The 18,369-nt window shown below is 28.3% G+C and overlaps 2 protein-coding genes across 3 annotated transcripts in view; one reads left to right on the plus strand and one right to left on the minus strand.

Annotated features, from left to right (window-relative positions):
- The window catches only part of LOC123292773 (dynein axonemal heavy chain 8-like), a 47,327-nt gene extending 46,502 nt beyond the window's left edge, over nucleotides 1–825 (plus strand). The window contains 1 exon segment of the mRNA XM_044873488.1: nucleotides 465–825. Within this exon segment, the coding sequence (XP_044729423.1) occupies nucleotides 465–590 (126 nt within the window). The 3' untranslated portion in view covers nucleotides 591–825.
- Nucleotides 826–5,532: 4,707 nt separating this feature from the next.
- On the minus strand, nucleotides 5,533–16,693 carry LOC123291375 (calnexin-like). Of its 2 annotated transcripts, none has more exons than XM_044871642.1 (8): nucleotides 16,549–16,693; nucleotides 16,157–16,258; nucleotides 10,590–11,312; nucleotides 9,356–9,763; nucleotides 7,417–7,557; nucleotides 6,904–7,032; nucleotides 5,946–6,194; nucleotides 5,533–5,645 (listed from the first exon to the last, which is right to left on the minus strand). In XM_044871642.1, exons 1-7 carry the CDS (start codon nucleotides 16,555–16,557, stop codon nucleotides 5,979–5,981), a joined length of 1,728 nt encoding a protein of 575 aa, XP_044727577.1. In that variant the 5' UTR covers nucleotides 16,558–16,693; the 3' UTR covers nucleotides 5,533–5,645; nucleotides 5,946–5,978. The 2 variants fall into 2 exon arrangements, with proteins under 2 accessions (XP_044727577.1, XP_044727576.1); XM_044871641.1 differs by lacking the exon at nucleotides 16,549–16,693 and adding an exon at nucleotides 16,337–16,457.
- Between the last annotated feature and the right edge of the window lie 1,676 nt (nucleotides 16,694–18,369).

Here is an 18,369-nt window from a genome sequence, read left to right on the forward strand (position 1 = left end):
TTAATAGATATATAAGAATTCAGAAGAACTATTTAGTATTATTTTGCGTGTGTACCACCCACGTAATTTCATTGCCATACACATTTTCAACCAATCAAAGTAGCGAAATTAATATCAAAATTTAAACTAATAACGAATCACGTTCTAGTTTTCTCAATGACTCATGACAAATTTTAAATTATAATTACCATTTATTTTCACATTCTAGAGGCGTATTTAAAGTTTTGTACTATATACGCGTGAAAACGCTTTATTAAGGTACTTCTGCGATTGCTAAACTCGTGCTACGCACTCGTTGTGGAAATTCTCATGCGTACGAAATAGTGCCACTTGTATCGTAAATAACAATTATTTGCCCATACTTATGCCCAAATTGTTGATAATCCAATGTAGAAAATGTGTCCAAATCCAAAAGTTCAATTTGAATCATCATTATACAATTTTTACATATTTGAATTTCCTAGGCACCTTTGTATAAAAAACCAAAACGTACTGGATTAACTTATATAGATACATTATGGTTACCCAGTGATACGCACCCTGACCATTGGATACTTCGTGGTGTAGCATTGCTATGTGATACTAAATAATAATCTTCTATCCGAATAAAACTATAAACTATAGTGGCAAAAAACTATTTGGGTACATTAACAGATACAATTGGCGGCCCATATTGATGTCCAAATTATTGCTCATCCAATGCAAATTGTAGTCAAATACAAAAGGGTGAGCTTTGGAGCATTGTACTACTACCCAAAGGTACTGAATTAACTTGACACAACGATTGCCAAAGACTACTCATCCTCATCATTGGTTACCATGCTTATGGTGTAGCATTGTAAATGATTATTTATAATCTTCCATTTTGTAATATTATGTACATTTTATAATTTATTAAAATAAAATATTATATACTCATTTTCCAAAAAGAATTTTATTACTTGGAATAAGCTGAAAGCTGTAAGCAAGATTGAATAATAACACAATTTGCCAAAAAATTTGCTTATTTTAAGTATAGATATTCCTTTTGAAATCTCTAATTAAATCGAGAAAATAATCATTAAGAAATTACAAAGTGTCTTTGTTTTAGTTATTTATTGAATGCTTTAGATGTTATAGTCCAACTCAGCAATTTAGCTATATTAGTAATATTCGAGACAGCAAAGACCAAACTAATAGGATCTAATCTAAGGTCTAAATGTATCCTATGCTGGGTTTTTAACTTTATTTTTCTCTCTTTTTTTTATTTTTTATTTGCCTTTTAAAGACAACAATGAAACACCTTATTTAGGCACACTTTTCTGACCCTTACAGGTTTCAAACAAAACCATGTCGTGACTCCGAAAGTATGTCTTCGTAAATCAGCAGTATAACAGTCTGAATGTGCTTATGTTCGCAGGATTGTTCAACGTTAATTAACGTTAAAAATTTTATCCAATAAGCTAGTATATTTAGCAAATTTAGCAGCAATGCTCTGCTGAGCCAACATATGAGCTAATCTTATTGAATTCATTCACGTAAATCTTCGCTGACTCGCATATTTTTTAAGAAATTATCTTTTGCAAAGAAAATAGAAGAATTAAAGGTATGAAAATAAATAAAATTATTATATTTTAAAATTGATTTATTCATACATTAAAATAACAAATAAATTTAATGTGTTGTGAAAACACAAAAAAGCATATTTTCTTTCTAGTTTTATTTGAAAATTAAATAAACTTATACACTATTTTTTTTTGTTTTCTTGAAAATACTATACACAAATTATGATCCCAATATTGCTTCGTTACAATATTTGCAAGTAAAACGTAGAGCTGCTCCTGTTTCAAGTATTTACTACATACACTCAATTATTAACCCTTAGACCACCGACGGTACTCATGTGTATCACATTTTCTTCATTTTTTCCTAGATTTCCATATATGAATAATTAATATTACATTATAACATCTTCATGTATTGTACTCGTCAGGATCCTATCGAAAAAATAGCTCTGATAGCATAAGGGTTTGTGATTTGAAAAAATTCGAATACATCTTTATCCATTAAAAAGTTATAAATTTCAAATTTATTCTTGGATTCGAGATTATTGTTAAGATCTCTTTTATCAGGTGATCCAGCTGAATATAAAGATCATAGATTTATACTTAATTTAACGATTTTGCTACTCATTGTATTTTTATTCTTACTTTGGCGCGTGTCGTGTTATAAAATTTTAATTGAAAATAAATTGTGGTCCTGGTTTTCATAAAGTCTTTCGTCGGTTCTTCGTTTTCGTCGAATTTAAAAAATCTACTAGAATAGTATTTTTTGAGAAACTATTGGAGAATATTAACGATTATATTAATGTTGACGATCAGCTAGCCTCTGATATCTCGCAAACGTTATTTTGAATATTTGGTGTTAATGAAACTAAAAATCAGTCGAAAAAAATTGTGTGTGTAACATTTACGCAAGGTTTAAACTTATATTACGTATAATTATTTTATCCATCTCTATATATATATTTAAAATAATTTCGATACAAAAAGGTGAGTTATAATTGTTTTGAGGTTTCATATTTTGTACGACAAGATTTGGTTAGAGAATTCTAAAGATTTTAAATTTCCCAGTCGTATATCCCCACCAACAAATTTCTGCATACGTATAACAAAATGCAACTTTTGGGGGCAAGTTTACAACTTTACATATGCAAAATTTCTATTATTAATTTGCAATTTTTTTTTTATAACTTTTTATTTGGTAAAAATGAAATCGAATTTTATTTTTTTTTTAATTGTTCTCATTCTTTTTTTTTTTTTATTTGACTATGCGTACGATGTAAATACTCAGGCCCAATTAGTTACACGGTTAATTAAAATCAATTTTTTTAATTAATTTGTTTAGCAACTAGTTTGCAATCTTAATATGAAGACCGACGAGTTCGTTTGCATCGGGCCTTTTACAATTTTCATTTTGACTAACTGAAACACAAAACACTTAAAGCATAACTAAAACGAAGATAATTCATTTAATATTAAATTTACTAATGGTATTTTTTTTTCTCAATTAATTATTCATAAATGCTTATTATAATACTAAAATTTTAAGTTCACATATTTATTATGGTACTTATTTTTTCTTTCAAATGGAATATTTTCCAAGAAATATACAAAAATGCAAATTTGTTTTCATATTATTATTATTTATCATCGATACAAAATGTCTCAAAAAGATGTGTAACACTAAAAAAATTATTTGTTTTCAGTTTAAAAAGCATAACTTTTTTTTAAGATATCTTGTATTAACGATTTGTTTTCTTATTTACATATTTTTGTAAAAATTGTCGTTTTAAAATGACATTTCAAATATTCTAAATTATCCATTTATTTATTCGATTTTACTGGCCACACGATTTTTAAGGATCTTTATACAGTATTCGAAAAAGGATGACAAAAAAATTAACACAATCAAATTAAGAACATATGGTACTATGAAGTAATTTTTTTTGCACTATTTTTTCGAACACTCTGTATTATATGCACGTATATTGTAGTAAACATGACAAATGTTTCTTCATAATATTTCCTTCAAAAAGTTTATATCGCTCACTACAAAGTAAAAAAGGCTTAAACGCACAAAGAGTAACATCCAAGTTAAATCTCGTTCGAGGTATTATTCTATATTTTAAAATCATGTAGTAGGTCGTAGGTGAGTTGATTTCAGAAGAAATTTTCACTTTCGATTTTGTTTAAATCAATAGTAATTAGAGGTTCAGAATTTTGTATAACTTATAAATGGGTCACAATTTCTCAAAAAAGGTGGTCAATTTCGGATAAAATTTCATGATATAATTTATTTCTTTTAACCAACAGATTCCTTAGAGCGACTTAATTTTTGAATTTATAAGAATAATTAAAACATTTTTGGACTAGACGATTTATTATAGTTGGACCCTGGGACCCATACAGTTTTGAGCAAATTATGAACTTTGAAATTGAAATTTTACAAAGAATACATAAAATAAGCTTTAAATAGAATATTTCTCAAATTACAATACGATTTCAAAAATTATTTTTATTTAGGAAAAAGATTTTTATTTAAATTTACATATTTATTATGAGGCCTTAATCTTACTCTTCCTAAAATTTTGTTTATTTTTGGAATGCTGGAAAAATCGACGAAATATTCACTTTTGAAAAAATTTTTAACACAAAGATCCCGTGTTAGTTTCTTTAAAGTTTTAGAGAAACGGATTTGATATTTTATTCGAGTTCAAATCTCTAAGATTTGATGGAGCAATCAAATTTAGAGATAAGTGAAGTGAGTTCAAACTTTTCCAAGTGTATAGTTTCACAGCAACAAGTTATTATCCGTCAAAAGATTCTAAAATATACAATGAATCCCACACAAAATTTCGTATTTGATTTTCTATTAGAGCGCCAGAAGAGAGGAAATGAAGGTAAAATATCTATATTATTCGAAATTTAGTAGCTTTGATTATGCGTCTTGATTGAAACCAAAATGATTCCCATTCATGAGGTTTCATGAATATATTGAGGATTCAGTGCAAAAGTTTGAAGAAAAACGTATTTCATTTTGAAATAAACTCGAATAAAATGTATAAAATTATTTAGAAAAGTTGGAAAAGAGTATTTTAAGAAAATATGTTTATTAGAGGAGACGACCTCTTAATAATAAATAACTTTATTTCCCAATATCTAAAATTGTGAAATACAGCGTGTGTTTTGAATTCAACGCAGCAGTGAATTAAATTGAATTAATATCAGCTTATTTGCTGATGTCGTGAAGATTGACGTCGTATCAGAGTGCTAGATTGGATTTTAGAACACACGCCTAGTAAATGAGTTAATAAAAAATTATTTTGGAATAACTAAAAAATAATATAATTTACGTATTAAAACTCAGTATCAAATAGCCACTCTAAATTCAATCAATTAGGTGAGGAACACGAGAAGAGCGTATTTGAAATACAATTCATTTTTAGAATTTTTTTTTTTTATTAGTATATTAATTTTAAACCCTCTCTTTAAAAAACGGCCTACTTTAGTGGAACAATTTTATAGAGATCAAAATGGAGGGAAAATAATAGTTTGATTAACAGTAACAGCAGCATCTAATTTAGTTACGATAAACAAACTTTTCTAGTACGGTTAGAAACAATTTAATTTAATTAATCGAGGCCGTTATATATTTTTATTCAATAGTTATGTAGTCAAAATGGTTGAAGCTAACTGCTTTTATAAATATAAAAACATACTATAAGTACTTAGAAAATTGTAAATAAAAATTTCACACGCATACTTAACGCATGTTTTATCTAAATAATCCAAATATAAATCCTAAAAAATTAGTGAGAATTTGAAGTTATATTAATATACAAATATCGAATATAGAATAAATGTCCAGTAATTTTCACAGATTTTTTTTAGGATTCTTCTGAATGTTTTAGATTAAATTTATTGATTTTTTAAAAACAAAACACCAATAAAAACGTTTTATTTTTATCAAACTAATAACAATATAAATAATATATTGAATTTATGAAAAACTTTGTTGCTATCAATAAAAAAAGGACATATATGTTTTATTTTTTAATTTCTGGATAAATATACTGTTATTGAAAAAGAAGACTAGCTTTTAACCTGAAAATCACAACAACAAAATTTTAATGAAAATTGTTTTTCTTAATTGCAAGGGAGTATCTAGAAAGTACACAAGAAAAATTATGTTCAAGATTAAACGATCAGTAACAATGAAGATCTGTTTTTTACAAATTTTAACTTGTAGACTGTAGTGGGACAGAAAGAGTGCTTTCTATTGTGGGACAGATAGAGTGCTTTGTAAAATGATTAATACATACTTGAAACTTCGTGAGTGGCTTCCTTGACTGATTTCTAGATATGCCCTTTTGGATTTTACTTCAAAAACAAAATATATCTTACCTGTTAAAAATGACAGTTTATACTAAATTATGTTCAGTCTTTTCGCACTTTCCTTCTTCTAGGAGCGTCACCAGATGCTTCTTCACTCTGTTCAGGAGTACCTTCCGATGCAGTGGACTCTTCTAAACTAGATTTACTTGTTGATGGTTTCGGCGCATCTCCTTCACCTAACTCTTCTTCATTTTCAACTTCTTCGATAATATCTTCGGTTATTACATCAGTTTTTTTAGGATGTTGTTCATCTTTATCCTTAATATAAAAATTTTCCATGAACTAATACTTATCTATTGTATAATCTTATAAAATAAACTTATCTATATGTTGAGTTAAACAATGTTGAATTTTCACATTGCGAATAAAGCATTAAAATCTCAAATATTTGACAATGATATTTTTAAGATGTTTAAAAAATAAAAATTATTATCTTTAAAAAGCCACTTTCTAACGGAAGTAAGGAATTAAAGGCAATTGATAATGATATTTTAAAAGACCAGATACGTAATACAAAACAAGATATTCAAAAAGGTAATTTTCAAAATCCAATGCCGTATCCCCCTTCTCTCAAGCAAAATTCGAAGCTAGTAAAGTGGCAAAAGATAGCAATTAACCGTGTACTTTTTGCAAAGTGCAAAAATCTTATTTTTCTTTGATTTTTCAAGAGAACCATCGTTTACGAATGAAAATAAATTTAAAAAAAAACTTTTTAATTGAAAGTAAACATATTAGCATATTAGCAATGACAAGTTATAGCATAATTCACTATCAAAATTGAAAACATATTTTTTTTTATTTGTTTACTACCTAAAATTACTTTATCATACACGCTCATACATCCTTAATAAAAATATTTTTAAAGAAAACGCTTTATATCACATATATACAAATTCATCAAATTTTAAGTCAAACACACTCTATTTATTATCAATTTCCAAATATACATTAAGCACATAGCACTTACCTTTGGAGAACTTGGACTGCAGCAAAAGAATATGATAAGTACCAATGGAAGTCCAATAGCCAGTACATATACAGCCCAAATCCATGGATTATCATGGGTATAGCGAAGCAAACGTGACCACAAACTTTCCTAGACACAGAATTCAATTGTCTACTTAAACTAAACTAGCAAAATCTAATAAATGCAATAAATTTGGAATATTCTAGATCGTAATAAGCTTAAAATTTTTTTACAACTAGCGCCAACTGGTTTAGATTCAACTTGTTGTTTTTACCTCAACATAACGTTTTCGTAAATACCAAATATACATTGTGATGGGTACAGAACAATAAAAAAAGTACATAACCCACCAGCCGGGTCGATAATTTGTTGCTTTCATTAGTCTGCCCCATAAGGATACCTAATATTTTATGTTTTTTTTTTTATAAAAAAAATAATATCAATAAAAAATTTATCTGAAATAAAACATTAACTCCCTCCTGCGTTAAAAAATACTCATAAAATAATACTTACAGAATCCTTATCAATCTTTTTACGTTTTAAATCAAATGTTTTTGCTGCAAATGATTCTGCTAGAACAATATCGTCTGTGATAATTATATTATCGAATAAAATATCCTTAGACATCGACCAAAGTTCAAATCCAATAGCTCCCTGAAAAAATATTTAAAAAAAATTAAACAAATATAAATTAGATTGGAATATTTTGTGGATATCAAAATATTCGTAAAATAAAAGCTCAGCTAACTGAAATATCCGTTTTAACACTTTAAAACTAAAAATCAGAAATACTCCACGGTATCAGAAGAAAATTATATATAGAAAAAATTGAAAGAATTACACATAAGCCAGGACAGGAATCCGGGTCCTCTAGATTTATCTTACCAACTCTACATTTATCCTAAAATTGTTAGAATATACCTCAGATTAAAAGTTTTTAAATGGCAACCTCATGTTTTGTATTAAAAGAAAAAAAAAAAAAAAAACATGGAAAGGCCACGATAATGTTAAATAAAATGATCGTTTTGAATTTTGAATTTTATCTATTCACTATGACTAAAATGAACGCTATTATTATCAACCTTTTATATTTCTTTTCTAAAAATGTTATAGAAGGATAAAATTTTCTAATACTTAATTTATTTTTAAGAATAAAATGTATTAAAATTACAAAATTAAATTCATTTCGAAAAGAAATTTATGTTCAATAAAATGATGTAATTTTTAAAAAAAATACATTTTTAATAATACTATATAAACTGTAAGACTTCCACCCTGTAAGATATTTACTTTGTTTTAATAAGATCAAAATATTAATAATTTATGTATGTAAATGTCATGTTTACAAATGTACATAATATTTCATCATTATTCATTGATTGTGATAGACGTGAATGACCCTTCACAATTTATTTATCCAAAGTATTACTTCAAATAGAAATATTGAGTTCTAATATTTTCGACCAAAATCAAAGTTTAAATTTATCAATGAAATCTTTTGCTTCTAAAAGTAAATGGAAGAAATTCGAGTTTTTATGAGTTTTAAGGATGAGTCGAATATTTAAACGGAAATCAAAATTTTTGTCAGAAATGTGTATCTAACATTGACAAAGCTATTTAACATTAAATTTAAAAAATTTGATTAGCATAGTTTCACAAAATTCCAAATTTTTGTATATTTATTAAGAATATCATAACACAATTAACATAAAAATTTGAAGTCAATTTATCATCTCTATCTCGAGATATGCTTAATTAAAGTTCGGATCATTAACATGAAGAGCATTAGAGAGGCTGCGTTTAATGTTCGTATCATTAATGGGGAGAGCATTAGAGAGACTGCGTTTAATAAGTTTTTTGATTTTAGAAAAAAACTGTCGGATATTTTCTAAAAACTAACTTTTATGTATTTTTTCTGACTTAATAAAAGAAAAAAAATTATTGATCTTTTCTTTGTTGAGATATAATAACGCAAAGATGAACAGAAAAGCTATAGTAGAGTATTGTGTGTTGTTACAGAAACAGCCATAGTATTGTAAAAAAAACAACCATTGTAGAGTATAGTGTGTGTGAAGCCTCCGCAGGTATACTTTTAGGCAAAAATTACTACTCTTATGGCGCAGATAATCAAAAACTTTTTTAACTATATTTATGCACGACAATTAACATTATTGACGGATCCCCAAAGTTCATATTCACAAGTTGTTTAAATCATGCTGTTGCCTCATAGGGTTAAGGGTTTTCTGATCGTCAACACTGGGCTTAAGGTATAAAAAGTTAATATAAGTATTAAAGATAATAACATGATAAAAAAATTACAAGGCCTGTTCTTCAAGAATACTCATTTAAGTTAAATTCTTCGATTTCCTAATATTATGCGCAACAGACCTTGTACATTTTAAATAATGAATGAAAATATACTTTATCTTAATAAGAAATAAAATTTACTTACAATTTTAGTCATTTTATAAGGATGTTCATCAACAAAATAATCTGGATTTGGTATACGTTTTGCCTTCCACTTCCCTTTATAATTTGGATTATCAATCATAGGTGCACGCCATTTTCCTTTATATTCTGGATTATCAATTTGTGGTGGTTTCCATTCCCCACAACCTGGTGCTTGTTCACATGCTGCATTTGTTATTAATGGTGGTTCCCATTCGCCATCCATTTCGGTATCCCAATCTTCAGGTTTTTTAGCAGATGAGTCTGGTATTAACGGATTCTCTTCATCTAACCAGCCAAGAGGTTTTACCGCATTTGGATCGGGAATTTTTTTTGGTGCATCTTCATTCCAATCGTCTGGTTTCATTGCATCTGGATCAGGGATTTGTTCACGTTCGTCCCAATCTTCGGGCTAAACAAATAAACAAGATTTACAATCGTGAAAATCAATTATTTGTGGGATTTTTCGATTCGAACTTCCACGGAATTATCTCCTAAAAAATGAAGCAATAGAAAATAAAAGTGTGACATCGAGAATGAAATTCTAATTAACGAATTAGAGCTTCGTTAATCATCGCTTAAAACATATTTTTTCTCTAAGTTGTCTAATATTTGCAAAAGTTTAAAAATCTAACAAAATTTAATTTTTTGCCGATTAATTTCTTTAAAACATATTATATTAAACTTTAGAACATATTATAATTAAACAAAAGAGAAAAAATGCTAAGTGGATATAAATATATAATTGTAATAAATTTTATTTTCTATACTTTGTTTATTGTCAAAATTTCAATTTAACTACAGTGGACCCAGTAATTTGGCCCCTGGCTAATCCGGCGTCCCCCGTAATACCAATATTATTTTTTTGAAGTTTACGATGGTAAATAGATAAGTATTATTGAATATTTTCATCATTGGATTTGCGATCTGCCGGATTACAAGGTACTCTTTTGTAAAAAATTTCGGCTACAGGGGGTCTTAGGCAGTACTCTATAATCCGACAAATTCGATAGTTCGACACTGCCCTGCAAAACGATTGCCGGACTACCGGGGGCCCACTGTAATATTAATCGAAAAATTTGAAAATTATTAACAAAGATCTATATCATTAATATGCTTCGACATTCTTCTGTCCTAATAATATGAGTTTTGAGTTTGGGAACACCCTGCATATTTTAGCTAGTCTATCGGAAAATTTAAACTGTAGTGTTCGTAGGAAAAAATACCTAAATTCTTACCTTTTTATCATTTGGATCATCAATCTCAGCAGGTGGATTCACTGGTGGCGTAAAATCTTCCAAAAGACTACCCTCATTCACAATCTTATGATCGACTTTAATCGTATATAAATTTTGCGGGTACACAATCAACGTATACAAATGTGGTAACTTATCAACAAATATATCATCCAAACGATCTTTTGATTTTTTACAATGTTTCTCCGAAAATGAGAAATTCTTTGGATTTTGATGACGGAAGATAAAATGTAATTTTTGATCGTTACCACACTTATCTGGCCCAAACATAATTGTGTATGGTGTTTTATCAGTAAATTGTCTTAAATTTTCTGAACCACGTCCATATGATAATAATTTCAAATATGCACCCCCACATTCTTGTCCATCCTGTAACGTAACCTCATATTGTACCACAAGCGGTTTGTCAACGAACTCAAATGGTTTTGTTAGTTGTGCGGATATAGCTGCATGTTTTGCTTTAGATTTAAGTACTAAACCTAAATCGCCTTTTAATTTTTCGCGTTGTGGAGTTTCAACACTCCATATACCATCATATTTTGCTATATCCGCGTCGATGCCATCTTTTGTGGCTTCCGAGCGTTGCCATCTTTTTTCAAATTCTTTAATATCATCAAAATGTTCAGCAAAATGATATTGTCCATTTTTAACATCTGGGCTCACATATTTAATGTCATCATCATCGGCTTCTTCCACGTATTCATCCTATTTCAAACAATAAGTTTTTAGTTTGTAGTTTTTTATAAAATACAATATTTAAGTAACTTTCGGAATTTCTATGTTAAAATCCCAGGCAAACAGAGCTGTGTGGTAGAGCGCGACTGTTTCTAATAAATGCTAAAATTTAAACCATTTTAAGGAAATTGCTAACTTCCAATCGGCGGCAAAGAAAATTTTGTGTATTTAAAACTATTTCGTAGTTCGGCCATTTTATAATTATTTTTTTGTTAAATTTTTCATAATAAATTAATTTATAAACATTAAAAAATTTGATATTATTGAATCGTTAAAAATTACCCACACCTACCCGAATAATAAAACATTTTTTACAAAAAAAATTTAACGTAAAAAAATTATGTAAATTGTTTTATTTATTTGTACATTGTTTGCACATAGATAAAATAAATTTTATCATTAAACAGACAGCATCGTCAATATTTGTACACTTTTAAAAATATGATAGTTTTAAAGTAGCAGGTAGTTTTTGAGATTTTAACTTTAAAATGAAATTAAATGTATCAAATCGAAGAAACGGCTATGGTAACAGAGATGGGCATTATTCGAATAATTTTTTATCCAAATAATTATTCGAATAAACAATAATAGGGAATATTCATGTATTTTTTTTATATTTTTAATTCATTGTTTACACCGTTATAACAAAGTAAAAAATATAAATACTGCTTAAAAATGCTGTATTTAAGTAATTAAAAAGATATTAATTACTAAAATAATGGTTTAGTTCAAATTTCCAGTCATTAAAGTTACGGAAGAAAAATATTTGAACCAAATTTAAATTTCATGAATATTCACTATTCACGGTTTTTTCAAATTCCCGTGAATAATAAATCAATCGACCATTTTTCAAATGACGAAAGCTTTATTCGGATAAATCCACGTAAATTCTTTAAGATTTTTTGGTGATTCCATACTTTTGTTGATATTTTGGTACAAACAACAGTCTTTCTTGATTCAACCCAACTTGTTATTTTAATTTACCGTTTCAATAGGCCTTTTCATAGATTTGCTTTTGTTTCAGACAATTGTCAAAAAACTATTCAACTAAAGAAAATCTAACATATTTTACATTAATCAAACAGTGCTTTTTGACAAAGATAGAAGGATATGTGATTTTTATACTATGCATATATGAAATATACATATTATACTATGCATATATGAAATATACATAGTATATTAAGTTTAGTCCCAAGTTTGTAACGCTTAAAAATAATGATGCTAGGAAAAAAATTTTGTCATAGCTGTTCATAAAATCACCTAATTAGTCCATTTCCGGTTGTCCGTCCGTCCGTCCGTCCGTCCGTCTGTGGACACGATAACTCAAAAACGAAAAAAGATATCGAGCTGAAATTTTTACAGCGTACTCAGGACGTAAAAAGTGAGGTCAAGTTCGTAAATGAGCATCATGGGTTAATTGGGTCTTGGGTCCGTAGGACCCATCTTGTAAACCGTTAGAGATAGAACAAAAGTTTAAATGTAAAAAATGTTCCTTATAATAAAATAAACAACTTTTGTTTGAAACATTTTTTTGTAAACATCACTGTTTACCCACGAGGGCGTTAATTAGGTGCAAATTTTATAGTACATATATATTAATATAGGAATATCAGTGTGTGTGTGTATTTAAAAGTGAATATCTTTTGTTATTGACGTGACGTCAAAAAAAAAACAAACAATTGCGCATCAACACTGTCTATACATTTTTGTATGTGTTATGTGATAAAGAAATCAACACTGACTATGCACAGTATTTCAACAATTAACTCAGTCAATTGTTTCTTTTCACTTGTTTTACTTGAATTTACAAAGATAGAAGATATGTGTTATCTTTACTTGCATGACATCTGTCCGAAACAAAAAAGAATCATTTTTTAAATGAAAAGCCCTATTGGGTTTAATTATTTTTAATAAAATTAATAAATAAGTCACGAAGGCACAAATTTACGAAGCATTTACTCATATTATACAAACAACAGTCTTTCAGTTATGTATAGTTATTATTTTTCAATGTGACGTAATATCGGTATCATTATACGAAATAACACAATAAGTTTGACAGATATTTTCATAGACATCTGATTATAATAAATATAAATACTTATTATCTATGGATATATTATAACCAGCTGTCTACATTAAACTAATTGGTGGTCTATGGCTCATACCGATATGACATCACAGCAAAGCTTGCCCGCGTTTAGATCACGTGATATACAGTTTAAAAATTACGATTTTTAATTTTAACATTTTAAAAGAAAAATGTGCTTTTATGACTCGAAATCAGAATATTTAAGTATATTTTTACATAAATTTTAACTTTTTTCAAATTTCATCATTTATTTTTGACTAACGATAATACCCTATTTCGGTGGAGGGGGCATTTTCTATATATCAAAATCTTTGTTTCTAGTATACTCTGCCACCCACTTAATTTTATAAAAAGTGACTTCGAGATCAGGAGCTAGGTCACAGGTCTTTCAAAAACCTATCTTGTAAACTGTAAAATACAAAACTAGTGCTGGAAATGCTTTATTTTTTTAAACTCAACAGATTTGCTTTAATGTCAGCTCAAAGGTTCATGAATACCAATATACTTTTTCTACTTAAATTAATTTTTCCAATTCATAATTTAATTCTTTCACTTGAGTTAATGGGAGTTGGATTCTTTTTGGAAGCTTATAATCCAGCTAGACGGATTTTAATACGACTGAAATTACATGTGGCCACGAAATACATAATATACATTTTATGTTAATTTATGAACGCAGCAAATAATGCGGCATTAAAAACTATATAAATAATTTATAGATAAGAAAAAATTGACCTAAATAGCTCAATAAAACATAAATCCACTCAAATCAACCCAAAATTACTTCTGTTACTGATTCAACCCAACTTGTTATTTTAATTTACCGTTTCAATAGGCCTTTTCATAGATTTGTTTTTGTTTCAGACAATTGTCTAAAAGCTATTCAACTAAAGAAAATCTAAAATATTTTACATTTATCAAACAGCGCTTTTTGACAAAGATAGAAGATATGTGATATTTTTACTTGAATTTACAAAGATAGAAGATATGTGATATCTTTACTTGCATGACATCTGTCCGAAACAAAAAAAAAATCATTTTTTAAATGAAAAGCCCTAATTATTTTTAATAAAATTAATAAATAAGTTACGAAGACACAAATTTACGAAGCATTTACTCATATTATACAATGCTGTTTTCAGTGACTCATTATAAGTATATTAAAAAGATAATAAAACCGTAAGATTCATGGCAAAAGTAAAAAAAAAAATTTTATTGTTTTTTTTTATCGAAAAATAAAATTATATATTCACATAAGGTACGAATGCAAATGATAAAAGCCGCTTGCGTTTCTTTACCCCAAAAACCAGTAACTGTTGGGATTACGCTATTTGGCGAGAAAAACTAAAGGGCGTTATCACGTATAAGTAACCAAAAACAATTAGCGGCAGCGACCTAGTGTTCTTATTAAAAAAAAATTTAAGTTCTTTACTAAAATCAGAAATTATATAAGGCAAATATAGTAATAATCGTTTTACGTGTCACAAAATGTTAAATAAAACAAGTGAAAACCAACAACTGACTGAGTTAATTGTTGACATACCATGTATAGACAGGGTTGATGACGCAATCGTTTCGTTTTTTTACGACACGTAAGTAAGGTATCCACTCTTAGATAGTCACACATTCATAACTGAAATTCCCATATAATACATACTATAAAATTTGCATCTAATTTGCCAGCTCGCGAGTAAACAGCAATGTTTACAAACTCTACCGGTTTACAAGATGGGTCTTACGGGCCCAAGACCCAATCGACCTAGGTTGCTCATTTATGAACTCGATCTCTCTTGTTACGTCCTGAACACGCAAATATTTCAGCTGGATATCTCTTTTCGTTTTTGAGTTATCGTGTTGACAGACGGACAGACAGACAGGCAACCGAAAAAAACTAATTAGGTGATTTTATGAACACCTATACCAAAATTTTTTTCGTTGCATCAATATTTTTATGCGTTACAAACTTGGGACTAAACTTAATATACTATGATATTCTTCATATATACATGGTATGAAAAGGTTCGAGTAACTACAAAAAATCATGTTCCTAAAATTCCAGATTATTTGCGGTGTTAAAATATTATTTATAATTTGTTTTCCCTTTTCTTTAAAAATCATTTAATATGATTATTTGAAAATTATTTAATATGATCAATTTTTATGCAAATTTTAGATTGATTTCATTATTGACATTGACGGAATCAAAATTTCTGATGTTTTTTAAATTTCGCTGATATTTCCTGTTAAAATCATACGACCGGATAATTTATTTTCCAAGCGTGTTGCCAACGTAAATCTACCACTTTTCGACAGCGGGTTACAGAATTCTGAATCAATTGTATTTCAATACCAATTTAACAAAAGTACTACAAAAAAAAACTATATTTTTCCATTTTCGATAAATTGTAAGTTCCAGAGACTAAAATACTTCATAGCAGATAGATGCAATTCTGTATATCGTAACAAAATCACCGGCTCTGTTCTAACAAGTATTACTACATGCGGCCATTTTTTAAAATTTTGTTTTGAACCGAATTGAACACCATTTCACTTCCAAAATTTATATAAAGTAAATAAAAATCATCTAGCTTTAAACATTTAGTGATTTAAGCAATAATCAAATTGGTAAGCAGTTTGAAACTAATAGGTACTCATTTATATTTAATAAAGCAAAAATTTTCTAAGCAAAATATATATGTATGAAAAAAGTTTACGATACCTCAACTACAGCTTCGTCATCTACATCATCGTCATTGGCTAAGACTGTGTATGCTCCCAAAACAAGTGTAAACAGAAATAAAATGTTCCACTTCATCTTCACCTTAAAAAGATAGAATCAACATAAAATATGAAAAATACAATGAAACCTTAGGAAAATTATAAATCAGTCACACCTAACCTTACAATCGGTCAACATACAATCAAGAAACACAACAAAATAAAAAAACGTTACAAATATAATTGATTATGTTAATTAAATTAAATATAATTGTATCCGCTGTACATAACTTTTATAGTTTTCTTAAATATGAATTTCCTGTTATAACAACTTTTCTTACTATTCAAAATTGAATGTATAGGTGGATCATGATTTTTATAAAATATACTTACCAATAGCATAAATACATAAAAAAAATTATTGTATAATACACCGGCTTCTCATATATAGAAATTAATGAGATTGGAATTAATTTATTAATACCTATGAAACACTCTTTTTACTAATAACACATCACTGATCTTTAAAAATGATTGACCAATCAACAATAAACAGTTGGCAATCGCATTGTTACCAACACATCCTAACATAATTGTATATTATTTTAGTTTGTTCCAATAGTTCCAGTCATATACTGCTGTACTAAATTAAAAACTTACTACAAAATAGGGGAGATGGGTTTTTCCCATAGGTGTTTTTATACCATGTATTGTAACGCTTAAAAATATTGATGCTACGAAAATTTTGGTATAGGTGTTCATAGAATCACCTTAGTCCATATCCGGTTGTCTGTCCGTTTGTCCGTCTGTCTGTCAACACGATAACTCAAAAACGAAAAGAGAAATCAAGCGAAAATTTTTATAGCGTACTCAGGACGTAAAAAGTGAGATCAAGTTCATAAAAAAGCAATATAGGTCAATTGGGTCTTGCGTCCGTAGGACCCATCTTGTAAACTGTTAGAGATAGAACAAAAGATCAAATTTAAAAAATGTTCCTTATAGAAAATCGAACAACTTTTGTTTGAAACATTTTTTTGTAAACATCACCCATGAGGGCGCTAATTAGGTGCAAATTTTATAGTATGTGTTAATATGGGAATATCAGCTATGTGTGTGTGGCTATTTAAAAGTGGATATCTATCTTTAATTAACGTGACGTCAAAAAACAAACGTTTGCGTCATCAACACTGTCTATACATGGTATTTCAACAATTAACTCAGTTAATTGTTTGTTTTCACTTGTTCCTTATTATTTTATGCTAAAATTTAGGTTTAAAAAATGTTCAAACTGAATGTAGAGCTGTCAATAATTTTTATATCATGTATATATGAAATATATCAAGGTATACTAAGTTTAGTCCCAAATTTATATTGATGTTCCGAACAAAATTTTGGTATAAGTATTCATAAAATCACCTAATTAGTCCATTTCCGGATGTCTGTCTGTCCGTCCATTAACATGATAACTCAAAAACGAAAAGAGATATCCAGCTGTTATTTTTATGGTGTGCTTAGGTCGTAAAAAGTGACGTTGAGTTCAAAAATGAGCAATCTATGTCAATTGGGTCTTGGGTCCGTTGGACCCATCTTGTAAACCGTTAGAGATAGAACAAAAGTTTAAATATAAAAAATTTACCTTATAACAAAATAAACATCTTTTGTTTGATACATTTTTGCTTGTAACATCACTGTTTACCTGTGACGGCGCAATTTATATAGTACGTGTTATATGTTATATCAGTTCTGTATGTGTGGCTATGTAGGAGTGGCTATCTTTACATACATGATTGCATAATCAACACTGTCTATACATGGTATTTCAACAATTAACTCAGTCAATTGTTTATGTTCATTTTTAAAAAAATGTTATTTTTACCTGCCAGATTCAAATGATATGACCTAGCTACGTCATAATCGAAACTATATTTAGATCATTCAGCCTACATTAAAATCTGTCTTTTATGCTGAGTGTCTAACTTAAAGTGAACTTTGTTTGCCCGAATACACTCAAAAACCTAACAAATTGTTGATTGTAGAAAGTCTATTAAGGTGCTGATTTGATGAAAAATAAATTTTTACTAGATAGCTTGAGAAAGAGATTACAGCAAAAATTTTGTTCGAATCGCAGTTTAATTGCGTCCACAATTTTAATTAATTCGGTTTTACTTACAAATAAAATTTTGGTTGCAACTAATTGCAAACGTGTAAGTCCTT

This window comes from Chrysoperla carnea, chromosome 2, assembly GCF_905475395.1.
Source record: "Chrysoperla carnea chromosome 2, inChrCarn1.1, whole genome shotgun sequence".
NCBI lineage: Eukaryota > Metazoa > Arthropoda > Insecta > Neuroptera > Chrysopidae > Chrysoperla > Chrysoperla carnea.

Bases quoted from the DNA above. Each gene is read 5' to 3' on its own strand.
- LOC123291375 (XM_044871641.1), bottom strand. The intron at 11,313-16,156 runs GTATCGTAAACT...TGTTTGAAATAG, and splicing joins ATGACGAAGCTGTAGTTGAG to GATGAATACGTGGAAGAAGC. The intron at 6,195-6,903 runs GTAAGTGCTATG...TTTTATATTAAG, and splicing joins GCAGTCCAAGTTCTCCAAAG to GATAAAGATGAACAACATCC.